Here is a 13683-nt window from a genome sequence, read left to right on the forward strand (position 1 = left end):
TTGTGAGTCACTAGGTTCTACTTTACATGGAATTTGCCTAGTCTGCTTCTAGAATGTGAACTCTCTTGAAGGTGAGAACTGCCAACTTTACCCATTTTGTTGTGCTTATAGTCCCATGTGCAAGGCCTGGCACTAGCAGGCAGTCAAAGAAGTTCCGGCTGGGAATATAGCTCAGTGTTAGAGCACCTGCCTACCGTGAGCAGGGCCTAGGTTCTATTCCCCAGCACCAAAAAAAAATGTTTCTGAATTTTTAAAAAATGAAACACTTCAAATAATCTTAACAGAGCCTCAATCAGAGGAATTTCCTTCAAATTTTGCTCCTTTCTTAACCTTAGAATTGAATAAATATTTCTCTAAGGGAAACAGTTTCTTGAGCAAAACAAATTTTTAATATTACCCAATCATGTTTTTAAAATAAGTAAAAGAGATGGAAAAGAAATGCATCAAATAGAAAAATTTATTTTGCCAGGCTTGGTGGTGGCATATGCCTGTAATCCCAGACTTGGGAGGCTGGGGGAGGAGGATCACTTCAAGTTTGAGGTCAGTCTTAACTACACAGTGAGACTGTCTCAAAAACCAATAAATAAGTAAATAAGAGCATTTTATTTTTAGAAGTCAAAGGGAACAGCCTAAAGGAAAAAATTTAAAGTTAAATACAGTGGTACCTCGTTTCACAAACTTAATTCGTTCCACGAGTCTGGAAAAGATGGCCATGTTTGTGTTCGTCACCCAATGCAGAGTTCGCACACAAAAACAAAATTGTGCCAAACACTTCTGTTTGAAAACCAAATTGTTCACAAACAAGTGTTGGTGAACTAAGGTATCACTGTATTCAACATATTCAAAAAGATAACACTGTTCAACCATTATAAAGAACTAAAGAAAACATTAAGCCTTTTGACAAATAGTTTCCAACCTAATTGTATCAGTGACTGGAAATGAGATAGTCCACAATTTTTAACTCACCCTTTCCTCTGTCACCCCCAAATCATACACACAGACCTCCCTTCATTATGCTCCTAGTGCTATTGACACGCTCTCTCCTCACACTGTTCACGGAGCACCATCTCCTTCACCTTCCAGGAGTGCAGGGCCTGAGCCCTAGCAGCTGTCCAGCGAGTAGAAATGGGGAGCAGTGACTCCAGGGCACCTCCCAGCAGCTCCAACTCACCGTGCTCGATGGCATTTACACGCCTGTTGGTTATCTTAATAGCTTCATCCAGAGTAACAAAGGAAGTCTAAAGTAGGAGGACAAATTAATACAATAAGCACAAAGTCTTCCCAATCATGTCCTGTTCACTTGGCTCCACTCAGACAGCTCTTGTAAAAAACATTTAGGAACCCAAAGACCACCTTTTCAGCACGTTTAAAGAAAAGAGAAAAATCATGTGAGACTTCCATACAGCTAACACAATTTCCATGCTATTACAATTTGTTTACTTCTGAGTCAACTAAATGAAGACATAAACAACACCAGGAAAAGTTTTTTAAAATGACCTAATAACCTAGTTACATAATGAACTGGCCACAAAGGGAGAAAATGCTTTCATGATCAAACATTATATTTACATTTAAATCTAGTTTTGACTGTTGCTGTTCTCACCTAGTGAAGAGTGAAACTATACCACTGCACATACAATTTGTTAGTAATAAAAAGCAGACGTGGGGCTGCAGATTTAGCTCAGTGGTTCTGTCGCCTGCCTTGCAAGCGCAAGGTCCTGAGTTCAATCCCCAGTACCAAAAACAAAAAAGCAGAGGGAACTGCAGGAGCCACTGTTTCAGAAATCCAAACTTTAGGTATGAAGTACACGCATAACATGTGCCACTCCAGCCCCACGTGCGCTCCACCCAAGCCTCTCCACAGCTGTCCCCACTGCCACTCACCTGCAGCGAAGCAAGTTCCACCAGTAGCTCCACTGCTTTGGCATAATTTCTCTTCAGTTTAGCCAACTGTTCCCCACCTCTGGCTAAACCAGTTAGTTCATAACCTGAAAGAACCAGTCAGACAACATTTGTAATTAACAGAGTAAATAATCTTCTTGCAGAAAATTCCCAAAAGGAAGATAAGCAGAAAACTACCAAACACAAAGACAAATCCACTTAAATTCGTTTAACAGGAGTTAAATGCAACAAGAAGTGCCTGCCTCACTCCTAGACACCATAGGATGCTGCTGCTGAACAGTTTCCACAAGAAGACTGTGCGGCACTCGGATGGCACCCAGGGCCCTGTGAGTCTGAGGCAGTGTGTCTAACACCGGATGGAACCTCTCTGACCTCTAAGTCTGACTAGTGTGCTTTCCAGACAAGTTTCATCTAAAAAGGAAAGAGGAGATCCAGAGACAAACACTAACACAGTTTCAGACTTACTGTCAGTTCCTTCATGGTAATGTTCAAACACTGGCAAAGTAACACCTGTTAAATACAAAAACAGACAGGCACTCACCAACAAAACACAGCCTTGAAGTACTGTTTCTTATGCACTGTCTCCTATGTTTTTTGGTTTTTTCTCAAAAGTCAAACGATTTAGTCTGGAAATGTAACTGGCTTCACTCAATGAATATCAGAACCTGTTTGCTTAAGTCTTCGTTTCTATTCAAAAGTCAGATTATCCTGAGCAATAAGGACCTGGTTGCTAATGGTTTTAACAAAGCCAATCAAGTTGTTCTAACAGAAGAGAGAAACTGGGACATCAAGATATTGTTGAATCAATGGCTATTTTAAAATGTCACCTATTCTCCTCAAAGGGTTCCAAAGAGTTGAAAAGTTACCTGCTACATTATCTTTCTTTGCACGAATCTTCACTTGGGCTTTATTTACATTTTGGATAACTGTGGTGCTGTAAAAGAAGACAGACCCTTTATTTAGTTGCCTCTTTAGAAATAAACCCACAGGGACCCACTAGATAGTTTCAACATTAAATGAGACCAAGAGTGAGATGTCACAGTTACTTGTTTTGATAACTGTCCTTTTCCAAGAAAAAAAAACTTGCTGCTGTCTTAGGGGGGCCTCAAGGAGCAGAGAACAAACAATGTTAAAACCGCTGTAAGCAAGAATGACTTAAAGTATTGGAGTCTGGGTTTTCAGTCAGTGCACGGATGGGACTGAGTTCAGAGTTCTCATTCTGCTAGTGTAATTGGAGAAAATTTTCCTTCTAGGTTTGTTATTGAGTTGGTTAAGCTGGTATTCAAACTCTGTTACCCTACTTCTGGCTTTAACTCTATCTGTTATAAAATAAAGTGTCTTCCCCATAACCACTCAAAAACCACTTACTACCGAGTTCCTCCCTCTGGCAAAGTCAGTGAAAACTGTTACCTTACTGGTATTGGCAAAAATTAAAGTCTACACTTCAAGGGGCCTAGAGCCCTCAGGCTCTAAGGCCTGCTGCCAGGGAACACTCCTACATAAAGAGAAATCATGTTACTGGGAGAAGGACATTAAAATCAAAACTCTTGAAAACAGCCAAGAGTGGCAGTGCTCGCCTCCAATCCTAGCTATTCAGGAGGCAAGGGCAGAAAGACCCCAAGTTATGCCAACTCGGACAACTTAGTGAGAACCCTGTCTCAAAATAAAATTTTAAAAAGGGCTTGGAGTGTGGCTCACTGGTCGAGTGCTCACCTTACATGTGCAAGCCCCTGCATTCACTCCCCAATACCATCAAAAATAAATTTAAAACCCTGAAAGCAACTTTTCCTTCTGTCCTTAACTAGCCATGTGACTTCAGAAAAGAATGTCACTAAGCTGCAAACATAACTTGCTGAGTTATGTGAAGCGTCATTAATGCATAAAGTGGCATATTTTGCAAACCATTGTGTATGTGTTATAAACCACACACTGCTTCAACAAAAGCCATGAAACTCTTGCCTTTTAAATAATGGATCCTACACTGCTGAAATCAATCAGGATTCAAGCTCTATGATGAGACAAGAGAGAAAGCTTGTTTTCTAGGACACTGGGTTTACATGGATGTGTGACAAGTTGACTGGGAACCCTGGAACTTCATTCTATTCTGTTCTGAGGTTCTCGTCTCTTCTTCCTCCCTCCCCTGCCCACCCCCTCCTGTAAAGGTGATTAACTTGTGCCAGGAAGGAGCCTTTGGGGATATAAAATTTTTGTTTTCCGAAAGTAAATAAATAATGGATTCCAGTCTCAAAAATTTACCCTAATAATTCAATGAAAACCAAAAAAAGATATGCATTAAGATGTTTAATCTACCTTGTCTAATATTCCAAAAAACTGAAAAATCACAGCAAAGATCCAGCATTTTGAGAAAAGATATCATGGTACCCCTTGAGAAGGATGAACCATCCTCATAAAAACAAGGAAAAATGTTTATGGTACAAGGTCAAATGAAAATGGATGACAAAATAAGTACCCTGTGCCCGAGACTGTGTGACAGCCCCTGTGGGGGAACAGACAGCCCGAAGGAGAGGGGTTACAAGTGGTCCCTCTCATTACCATGTGTCTGTCTATAATACTTACATACACTTATATACATTTACAGTTTTTAAAAAACTTTCACTGTAATTATGAACCGGAGAGCACTGCGCTTTTACCTGAAGTCCCCCGCTGTGAACTTGGCCTCGGCAAGGGAGAAGGCAGCTTCTCTCATGACTTCGCCCATCAACATCTTGGTCTGGAAAAGCACAGAGCCACAGCAGGTTCAGCCAAGTATTCTAGGTCAGACCTCACCTACTTAAGTTCTTTTAACAACCATCAGTATTTTAGGGTAGGCGTTGTACATCAGTATCAGACACTGATCTCATAAACGATAAAACAAAATTTCCAAATCTGAACAGTCTTGGTTATGGTAACAATGCTGCAAAACCACAAGTTTAATAAGTAAAACATCAGAACAGGGCTGGGGATGCAGCTCAGGGGCAAAGAGCTTGCCTGGTATACGCAAGCACTGGGTTCCATGCCCAGTATAAAAGTGAACAAAATAAAACATCACAATAAATGTATTAATAAATAGAAAACCAATTCTTTACCAACAGAGTTTTTTATTCCTAAATGGGTACATGTGGATCTGCTTAAATTACCCTCTGAAATTCACCGAAGTTAGAGTTAAAAGCCTAATGCCATACTAATGCTAAAACACAGCTAGAAAACATAATGTTTGAGAATATTCAATCATTTTGGGGTTTTTTGGTACCAGGGATGGAACTTAGGACCTTGCGCTTTCGAGGCAGGTGGTGGCACCACTGAGCTAAATCCCAGGCCCTCAATCATTTTTTTTATAAAAAGAAAAACTGGGTCAGGTAGTTAGGAGTTGGCTTACCAAGTACTGAAAAATCTACCCCTACAAAAAGGAAAGATGCCTGGTTTAGGATAGATAAGAAACAGAACAGAAGGTTCAGAAAGAAGCCCAGAGCCGGACCTAGTGGCTCACACTGTAATCACAGCATTCATGAGGCTGAGGCAGGAGGATGTCTGAGAGTTCAAGGCCAGCCTAGGCTACATGGCTAGTCGAGGCTAGCCTGAGCTACACAGGGAGACTGTCTCAAAAAAACAAAAAGCAAAAAAATAAGAGAAAGAATCCCAGGTCTATATGGGAATTTAGTACAATAAAGATATCATTCAACTGTCCACCCATTTACAAAATGATAAAACTAAATCCCTATCTTACACCATCACCCTACACAAAAGAAAAGGATCCAGACATATTAAAGAGAAAGATTTTTTAAAAATCTATAAATCCAGTATGGTGGCTTCCAGTCACTCGGGAGACTAAGGCAAATGAACCACCTGTGCTCAGGAATTTGAGCCAGCCTGGGTAATATAGTGGGACTGTCTCTAAATAATTCCCAGAACTGAGGAGGCTGAGGCAGGAGGATCTTGAGTTCAAGGTTAGTTAGCCTAGGCTACATAGTGAGTCTGAAGCCTGACTAGGGTAGACAGGGAGACTCTGTCTCAAAACAAAAAGATCAAACTGTTTTTATCTGACCAAACAAAAATTAAAATATTTTTCAAAAAATGTCAAAAGACAATCAAATGATGTAGAGAAAATATTTTTTGAGTGTTCTACACATATTAACCAAAGAGAGCTTCTTTTTGGGGGGGTGATTTTTTGAGACAAGGTCTCACTATGTAGTTCGGCCTGGCCTTGAACTCACTATGTAGCCCAGGCTGGCCCCAAACTCACAATCCTCCTGCCTTAGCCTCCTGAGTGCTGGGATTACAGGTGTGTACCACCAAAGAGAACTTCTTTAAAAAGAAAAGAAATTCACCAAGAAAATCAAATTACTGGTACTAAACATGAAGAGCTGTTCAACATCAGAAATAACAGTGCAAATTTAAAAGAGACCAATTCTAATCCCATAGATGGACAACATATAAAAGTACATGCATTAATACCCAGTTAGACAAAAAGAAAATAAGTCCTCTTCTATACCATTTGGTAGGAACACAAATTAGTATAACAATTTGGAGGACAATTTATCAGGTAACAAAAATTTAAACAGCTGGGCATGGTGGTGCATACCGGTAATCCCAAATATTCAGGAGGCTGGGGCAGGAGGACTGCACATTTCAGGCCAGCCTAGGTAATTTATCAAAACCTTGATTGATTGATTGATGGATGGATTGACTGACTGTTTTCTGAGACAGGGTCTCACTATGTAGTCAAGGCTGGACTTGAACTCGGAGTGATCCTCCTGCCTCAGCCTCCCGAGTGCTAGCCTTATAGCCATGTACCACCACATCCAGAAAAAAATCTTGTTTTAAAATATAAATTAATTCAAAGTGAGCCTGGGCTACATAGTGAGCTCAAGGCTAGCCTGAACTATAAAATAATACCCTGTCTCCAAAAAAAAAAAAGTGTTAAAAAAATAAATAAATAAAAGGGCCTGTAGCTATAGCTCAGTGGTACAGCGTCCAATGTGTTCAATCCCCAGTATTTATCTTTATCTCTATATCTTTATATGACATATGTAAAATTTAACATATACATATAAATATCTCTCTCTCTCCTTGGATCAAGAGATCAGATTGCAAGATTCTTTTCTAGAGAAATGTTAGCACACATACACAAAGCATTTAAGAGTTTCCCCTACAAAAAAACTGTTAAGACTAGACATGTTAAGACTAGATATTCATTGATAGTTACAGCTAAACTCCACTGTCCATATAGTAGTGTGTGACGCAGCAATTAGAATGGGACAGACCGTCATATGCTGACACAGACAGCTGTGCTCTGCCACAGGAGAGGAGGGAGAGAGGAGCAGGCAGGAAATGTTAGAGTGGTATGTATGCATGGAACCACTGTATGTTTATTATTATTAAAAGCATCCATGTGTCTATAATATTCCTGCTTTACAAATGAAGTACCTTTTGTGCATGCTACCAAAAAGGGAGACTAAGAGGCCAGAAACCAAGGTATCATGAAGAACTACCTCTTGGAAATAAGAGAAGGATCATCAGGTGGAAAAGAGAGATATAGGAAAAGAATCTTTCTTTTTTATGTAATTTTGTATTCATACATCATTACCGAAAAAAGCACTAAATTAAAACCTGCTAAGAAAGCCAGGTGTGGTGGCAGCTGCCTGTAATGCTAGCAGTTGGGAGGCTGAGTTAGGAAGATTGTGAGTTCAAGCCCAGTCTGGGCTCTATAGCAAGCTCACGGCCAGCCTGGACGACTGTGCGCTGGTTCTATTCCAGGCACTGGGAATACAGTACTAAGGACAAAGTTCCTGTTCTCTGGAATTTACACTTTCTAGTGGGGGAAACAATGAAGAGAACGTCATGAAGCCTCACATGCTATGATAAAGATAGTAAGAGGTATGACGGAATAAACATGGGGCCGCTCCAAACTGGGTGGTCAGCAATGGCCAGGAGTGGCCGCCACGGGGACACACGCACACACGCGTGCACACACACACACACACACACACACACACACACACAGCAGGAAGGAGGCCCAGGGAGGCCAGAGGAGTGGGTGGGGCCGGGCACATTTGGCTCTGGGTCTGCAGGTAGAATTAGGTGGGATTTTCTTAACTAAGGTTTCTTACCTGAAACGTAAATCTTTATGGCATGTATGCTAGCATTTGTCCAGTGTTATACTTGTTGTGATAGTATTTTTACTTCTGAAAGAAAAGTCAATTAAAATAACAAAAACTTATGGGCTGGGGCTGTAACCCTGTGGGAGAGCATGTTCTTAGCACATGAAAAGCCTTGGGTTCAATCCCAGGACTGGAAAAAGTAAAAGAAAAGAAAAAAATGCCAAGGCTGTGCTAGCTTTTCCTTGGGATATTCATAAAATCAATACTTCGCTCAACAAAGTTGATCCCACCTCTATTATCTTCTTTAGGATCTGTCGAAATCGAAGAGTTAAGGCGTCAGATTTTTTCTTTAGGAGGTTTCGGCCTGTCTGTGCTCCTTTTAAACGAGCCTTCATGATGGTCTGTGCCCTGCAGAACAACGTTAAAGACACCTACTGTCACTGTTAAATGACACAAAAGCACCTCTGTGACATGATGTTAAAATTATTCTTTATCCTTTAAAATGAGTGTAAGAAAAAGTATTTGTTGCTGGCAAATTTAACTGGTTTGCCAATATTATAGACTTCTACCTCAGTGTTCCATAAATGAGAAGTTTATTTACTTACAATACAATTCTATAATCAATATCTGGAATAAGTATTCATTAAATAATAAACACTATCAAGAGCCTTATTTTATGCCAGTATAGTTTACTTATTTGATTTGTAAGTAAAAATAGTATGTAATGTTTCAGATCCATTAGAAATGTAGTATTAAGGATAAAAATAATCTACCCATCGCTTATCAGCCTTCTGGCTAAGATCAAGTGTAAAATAATCTACCCACTAATATATACCAAAATTTGGGGCACCGAAGGTTTAGCTCAGTAGGAGATGTCTAGCATACACAAGGCCCTGGGATCAACACCCATCACAGCAAACAAAAATCTGAAATGTAATCACCTTCAGGACCAACAATTCCACTTTGAGGAATTTATCCTATAGACTTATTCCCACATGTGTACAAAAACATGTACAGGACATGTACATGTACTCTAGCATTATGTGTAAGAACAAAAGGGTAGAAACAACTAAAATGTTAAATAAATCATGGCTTGCCATATAACGGAATGATACGGAGTCATAAAAAAATTAGGAAAGTTGGTCTACATGTGCTTCCTGTACTACACCGTCTTACTTACCTAAAGTAAGCAATTATTGTGCTTATATAGATGTAGAGAATAGCTCTACAAAGGATTCCCAGAAACAAGGCTGAGTGAAAAATACGAATTTTTATTACTATATTCTTTAGTACTTTTTGTACTTTGTTATATCTTCTATAACCAGTGTGGCATTTAAGTGTTTTGATGGCAATCAATACCTAATATCAATCACTGAATCAAAGTGTAAATGATTCTAGGTAGTAAATGGCATATATAAGACTTCTAAGTGACAAGGTAAACTTTCAGTGAAGCCTCGTTTTATTTCAACCTTTCTCCCACCAGAAGCCCCATACTAAAGTTTTTTTGTTTGCTTTATCTTTTGCAGTGCCGGGGATTGAACCTGGGGCCTGGCACATGCTGGGCAAGTGTTCTACCACTGCACCACGGCCCTGCCCTCCCAAAGGAAGGACAAGCATGCAATGGAAGAAGCTGCTGATTCTGTTCTCACTACCATCTGCCAGATAAAATTTAATAACTAAAAAGTGTTCTGACAATAAAATACAACAATAAATTACATACAACCTAGACATTTACAGTGATTCAAGTAGATATAATTTCATGATGGTGTTATACTCAACTGCAAAACAGTACATATTGATAAACCTTTCAACCAAATTCTTAATTACACAAACAGTACCGAAATCTTTTACCACAGGGTTAAATGAGACAATTCTATAGATGAAAGAGATTTTAGACATGAACTTAAACATTAGAAAAATGAGCGTGGTGACACATGACCACAAGGCTAAAGCAGGAGGATCGCAAGCTCTGTGGGAAGGCCCTGGGTTCACTCGCCAGTACTGCTTCAAAAAAGAAAAAAAGAGGGCCTGGGATTTAGCTCAGTGGTTCCAGTCCCTGCCTTGCAAGCGCAAGATCCTGAGTTCGATCCCCAGTACCAAAAAAGAAAGAAAAATTAGAAAAATGAAGCCCAGAAATGTGAAAGAACTTTCTCATAGCCACTCAGTGAAAAAAAGGCTGAGTGGGAAGCTGAAACAGACTTCTGACTGCAACCTACCCAAAGTTCCAACTAAGGCTCAAAGCTATGTCCACTGCAAACTAAGAATATGCCAAGGGCCCCTCCTGAAGACGCCTGCAGCAGCAGGGAGCAGTGCTCACTCTGAGAGTCACCAGCAGTGCCACCAGGAGAAGCTGTTTCAGTCCAGCCTGGGCGGGAGCCACCCAGACCGGCTGTATACATTCAACACACCACGTTGTTGACACCACAATCTGAATGCGGACTCGGAGTTGGGTCAAATTTAGGTAAAATCCTACTACTGCAGATTTCAGCAAGTTTACAGGTTAACTGGTTGATAAAACTGAATTTACCACAGTACTTTTCATTTCCTCTTAGATGGCACCTCTATGAAATGGGCAATTTTTAACTACCAACCTGCCTGGGCACTGAGAATAAGGTATAGCAGAACTTGGTCTGCTTGACTTCTGTTGAGTCCAAATCTTTTATTCCTCTTTTGCTCCCAGTAAACTTGTTTTCCATGGTACGTAAGTAAAAGCAACATTTCACAAGATAGTGCTATAAAGTTGACTTTCAGTAAAACGAAAGTCACTAGTACATTTTTTAGCCTATGACTTTTTTTTTTTGTACTGGGGATCAAACTTGGGACCTTGTGCTTTCGAGGCCAGCAAGGGCACCACTGAGCTAAATCCAGGCCCGCTTTTTTTTTTTTTTTTTTTTTTTTTTTTTTTTTTGAGACAGGGTCTTGCTATGTAGTTCAGACTGGCCTTGAACTCAATATGGATCCCAGGCTGGTCTTGAACTTGCAGTGATCCTCCTGCCTCAGCCTCCTGAGTGCTGGGATTAGAGGTGTGGGCCACCACACTTGGTGTTAGGTCTTTAAAAACCTGTCATTTTACTTATTTCAGAGCTGCTTTTTCCCACCAAAAAAGGTTTGACCTTCAGCTAGGACAATGACTGTTTCCAGCTGAATCAAAGACATCTGACTATATGACAAAGAACCTGCTGTTGGGCCTTGGGAAATATATTTACTTCCAGCACCTGATTTTCCTCAGTCAGCAAGCTGAGGGCTCTCAAATACCAGTTTTCACCTTCACAAACCTATCATTTCTTGTCTAAGCCCAAAGAGGTTCATTTTCACCTTAGTCTTGAAAGTTCCAAGATAGAAACAAAAACATGTTAACCTTCTGACTGCTGCCATAGATAAACATAGCCAAACGTTAGCTAAAACAATGGAGATTTTGTTCCCTAACAACTGACAGGAGCCCAAAGAGCTGAGCTCCATTTTGATTTGTGCAGAGGTGACTGGGTGTTCTGAAGACAGAGTGAAGGAGTGGGCCTCAAGTAGAGTTGGCAACATGAAAATTTACAAAGGGGTGGTCAGTGTAAATACAATGAAGCCAGGTGTGTCTGCTCGCTGGCAGTTATGGCAATCAGGATCCTATCTTCCCAGAGAGGCAAGGAAACAAAGATTCTATACTTTCTAAGAAAGGTTCTCAGATCCTTGAGAGAGATACTTCTAACAGGTACACATTCACAACTGTAAACCCTTTTTAATAAGGGCTCTAAGAAAGGGAGGTCAGGCATCCATCAATGTTGTATTGGATAGAACAAATATTTAATTCTTCTGGTAGCTGTGAGCTTTTTCAGACAAGCATTTTTCTCATTTATTTTTGCAGTGCATATTTTATTTTTTTGTGGTGCTAGGGATTGAATAGAGGGAGGGCCTCAAATGTTTGGCAAGTGCTCTGCCACTGAGCTACACCTCCAGCCAGTTATTTCAGTGGACAGCTGGAGTCATCCTTGGGACATGGCCTTATGCTGAGAATTCAATTGTCTGTCAGTGCAGAAGTTTGGAAGGAGTCATTATGTGCTGAGAGTTCTGCAATCTCCCAGGGTGGTCCTGACCCTTATCTATTTCACAGTTATCACCTTTCTCCACAGCTAGCTTGTAGAATAATCAGCCCTAGGAAAGTCAGTGAGCGGAGCATGGTGCTGCACATCTGTAATCCCAACACTGGGGAGGCTGAGCCAGGAGGATCGCCCTGAGTTCGAGGCCAGCCTGGGCTACATAGTGAGTTCAAGGCCAGCCTGAACTACATAGCAAGACCCCTGTCTAAAACAACAACAAATAAAATCAGTGTGATGAAAGTAAAAAATTTACAAACTACATTTTATTACATGCTAGTTGCCCTGGAAGAGACAAAATCTAGTTTTAGAGTTTGAATATAACTTTTACGAGTGGACAGCCCCAAAAAGACCGCAACAAAAAGATCTAAGTGTCAGAGTCAAAACTGACTTTCTACTTCTTCACTGACAAAAAAAGAGAGCTTTTTATTTTGGTACCGGAGATCGAACTCAGGACCTTGCACTTGCAAGGCAGGTGGCAGAACCACTGAGCTAAATCCCCCGGCCCCAAGAGCATAATTTAAAACTTTTACTCTCACAAGCCGTTAAGGACATCTGAGAAAACTTCAAAACTTTCTTTACAAACTGACCACCACGGTGCTGTCATTTCTCTTGACAAAGACTTCAGGCCAAAAGAGGCTGCCAGTTGGAAAGTGAGCAGATTCCAAGACACGGGTTCATTCAATAAACATTCTTTGTGGATCTTTCAGGAATTTACAATCAAGATGCTCTCTGCCTGGAGGAGCCCAGAGACTGGTGGGAGGGAAAGTTATGCAATAAATAAATATCTACGATGTGACCAGCGCTAATAGAAGTCTGAAAAGGTGTAGGAGTCACAGTGCAAAAGGAGTGCTTCAGAAACTCACGGATATCTTCCAACAGCAGGTGACATTTGATTTCCATCTTGGAAAATAAGGAAATCTGACGCCCATGCTACGATAATCTGGTTCAACCCCATTTTGACTCAGGGGCCTTCTATCTTCTTCCCATCGCAGCAAACTTCCCCTCTCAGAGCAGTTTACAAACCTTATTGGCTTCTCCCTCTCATCACTAAACTGTGGGCTGCGGGAAGGACCCAATTACCGAGTAAGGACTGCGGAACTCCATAGACGCAGGCAGGCCGCGCGCCTTCCTCTGGGCTGGGATCGCTATGTTCAGTCTGGTTCACGCTGGAGGAACCTCTGAGGGAGCGAGAGGGGGCCTGGCCCTGAACTCATGAAAAGACCCTAGGGAGATTTCGGCATCAGTCCAGGAAACTAGGATCCTCGCTCGGGCCCCCGGGTGTGGAAGAATCGCGCTCCAGGCAGGCATTTCTGAAACTATGAGCGCCACTAGTCCTATTCCTTTACTTACATTCGCGAGGGGAAGATTTCAATCCGGTCTTTGCCCGACATTCTGACGATGACCGCTCAGCTCCGGTCCCTGGCCGGGCAATCGTGGCTGCAACAGCTCCAATACTGGCCGCCACAGTCCCTTCCTCTACCGGAGTCAGCTGATTGTGTCACTTGACCGCGCGTTGCTAAGAAGCTGCGGGGACACCTATTTTTCACTTCCGCTTCCTGTTGTCACGGAGGGGCAAGAGGGAGGGATGAAGGCGATGC

The 13683-nt window shown here is 41.3% G+C and overlaps 1 protein-coding gene across 2 annotated transcripts in view; it reads right to left on the reverse strand.

Moving 5' to 3' along the window:
- Atp6v1d (ATPase H+ transporting V1 subunit D) overlaps nt 1-13638 on the reverse strand; it is a 28629-nt gene extending 14991 nt beyond the window's left edge. For both annotated transcript variants that reach the window (XR_002390541.2, XM_004837370.4), the window contains exons 1-7: nt 13436-13638; nt 8291-8408; nt 4554-4633; nt 2769-2836; nt 2368-2412; nt 1885-1988; nt 1172-1238 (exon numbers count right to left, since the gene is read on the reverse strand). Coding sequence is in view for 1 of the 2 variants with exons in the window: in XM_004837370.4 (XP_004837427.1) it covers nt 1172-1238; nt 1885-1988; nt 2368-2412; nt 2769-2836; nt 4554-4633; nt 8291-8408; nt 13436-13476 (523 nt within the window). In the remaining variant the exon portion in view is untranslated. The remainder of the gene's footprint in view (nt 1-1171; nt 1239-1884; nt 1989-2367; nt 2413-2768; nt 2837-4553; nt 4634-8290; nt 8409-13435) is intronic.
- Between the last annotated feature and the right edge of the window lie 45 nt (nt 13639-13683).

The sequence above is a fragment of the Heterocephalus glaber genome, unplaced genomic scaffold, assembly GCF_053883595.1.
Source record: "Heterocephalus glaber isolate CG9 unplaced genomic scaffold, H.glaber_assembly_v1.0 deba00001608, whole genome shotgun sequence".
Lineage (NCBI taxonomy): Eukaryota > Metazoa > Chordata > Mammalia > Rodentia > Bathyergidae > Heterocephalus > Heterocephalus glaber.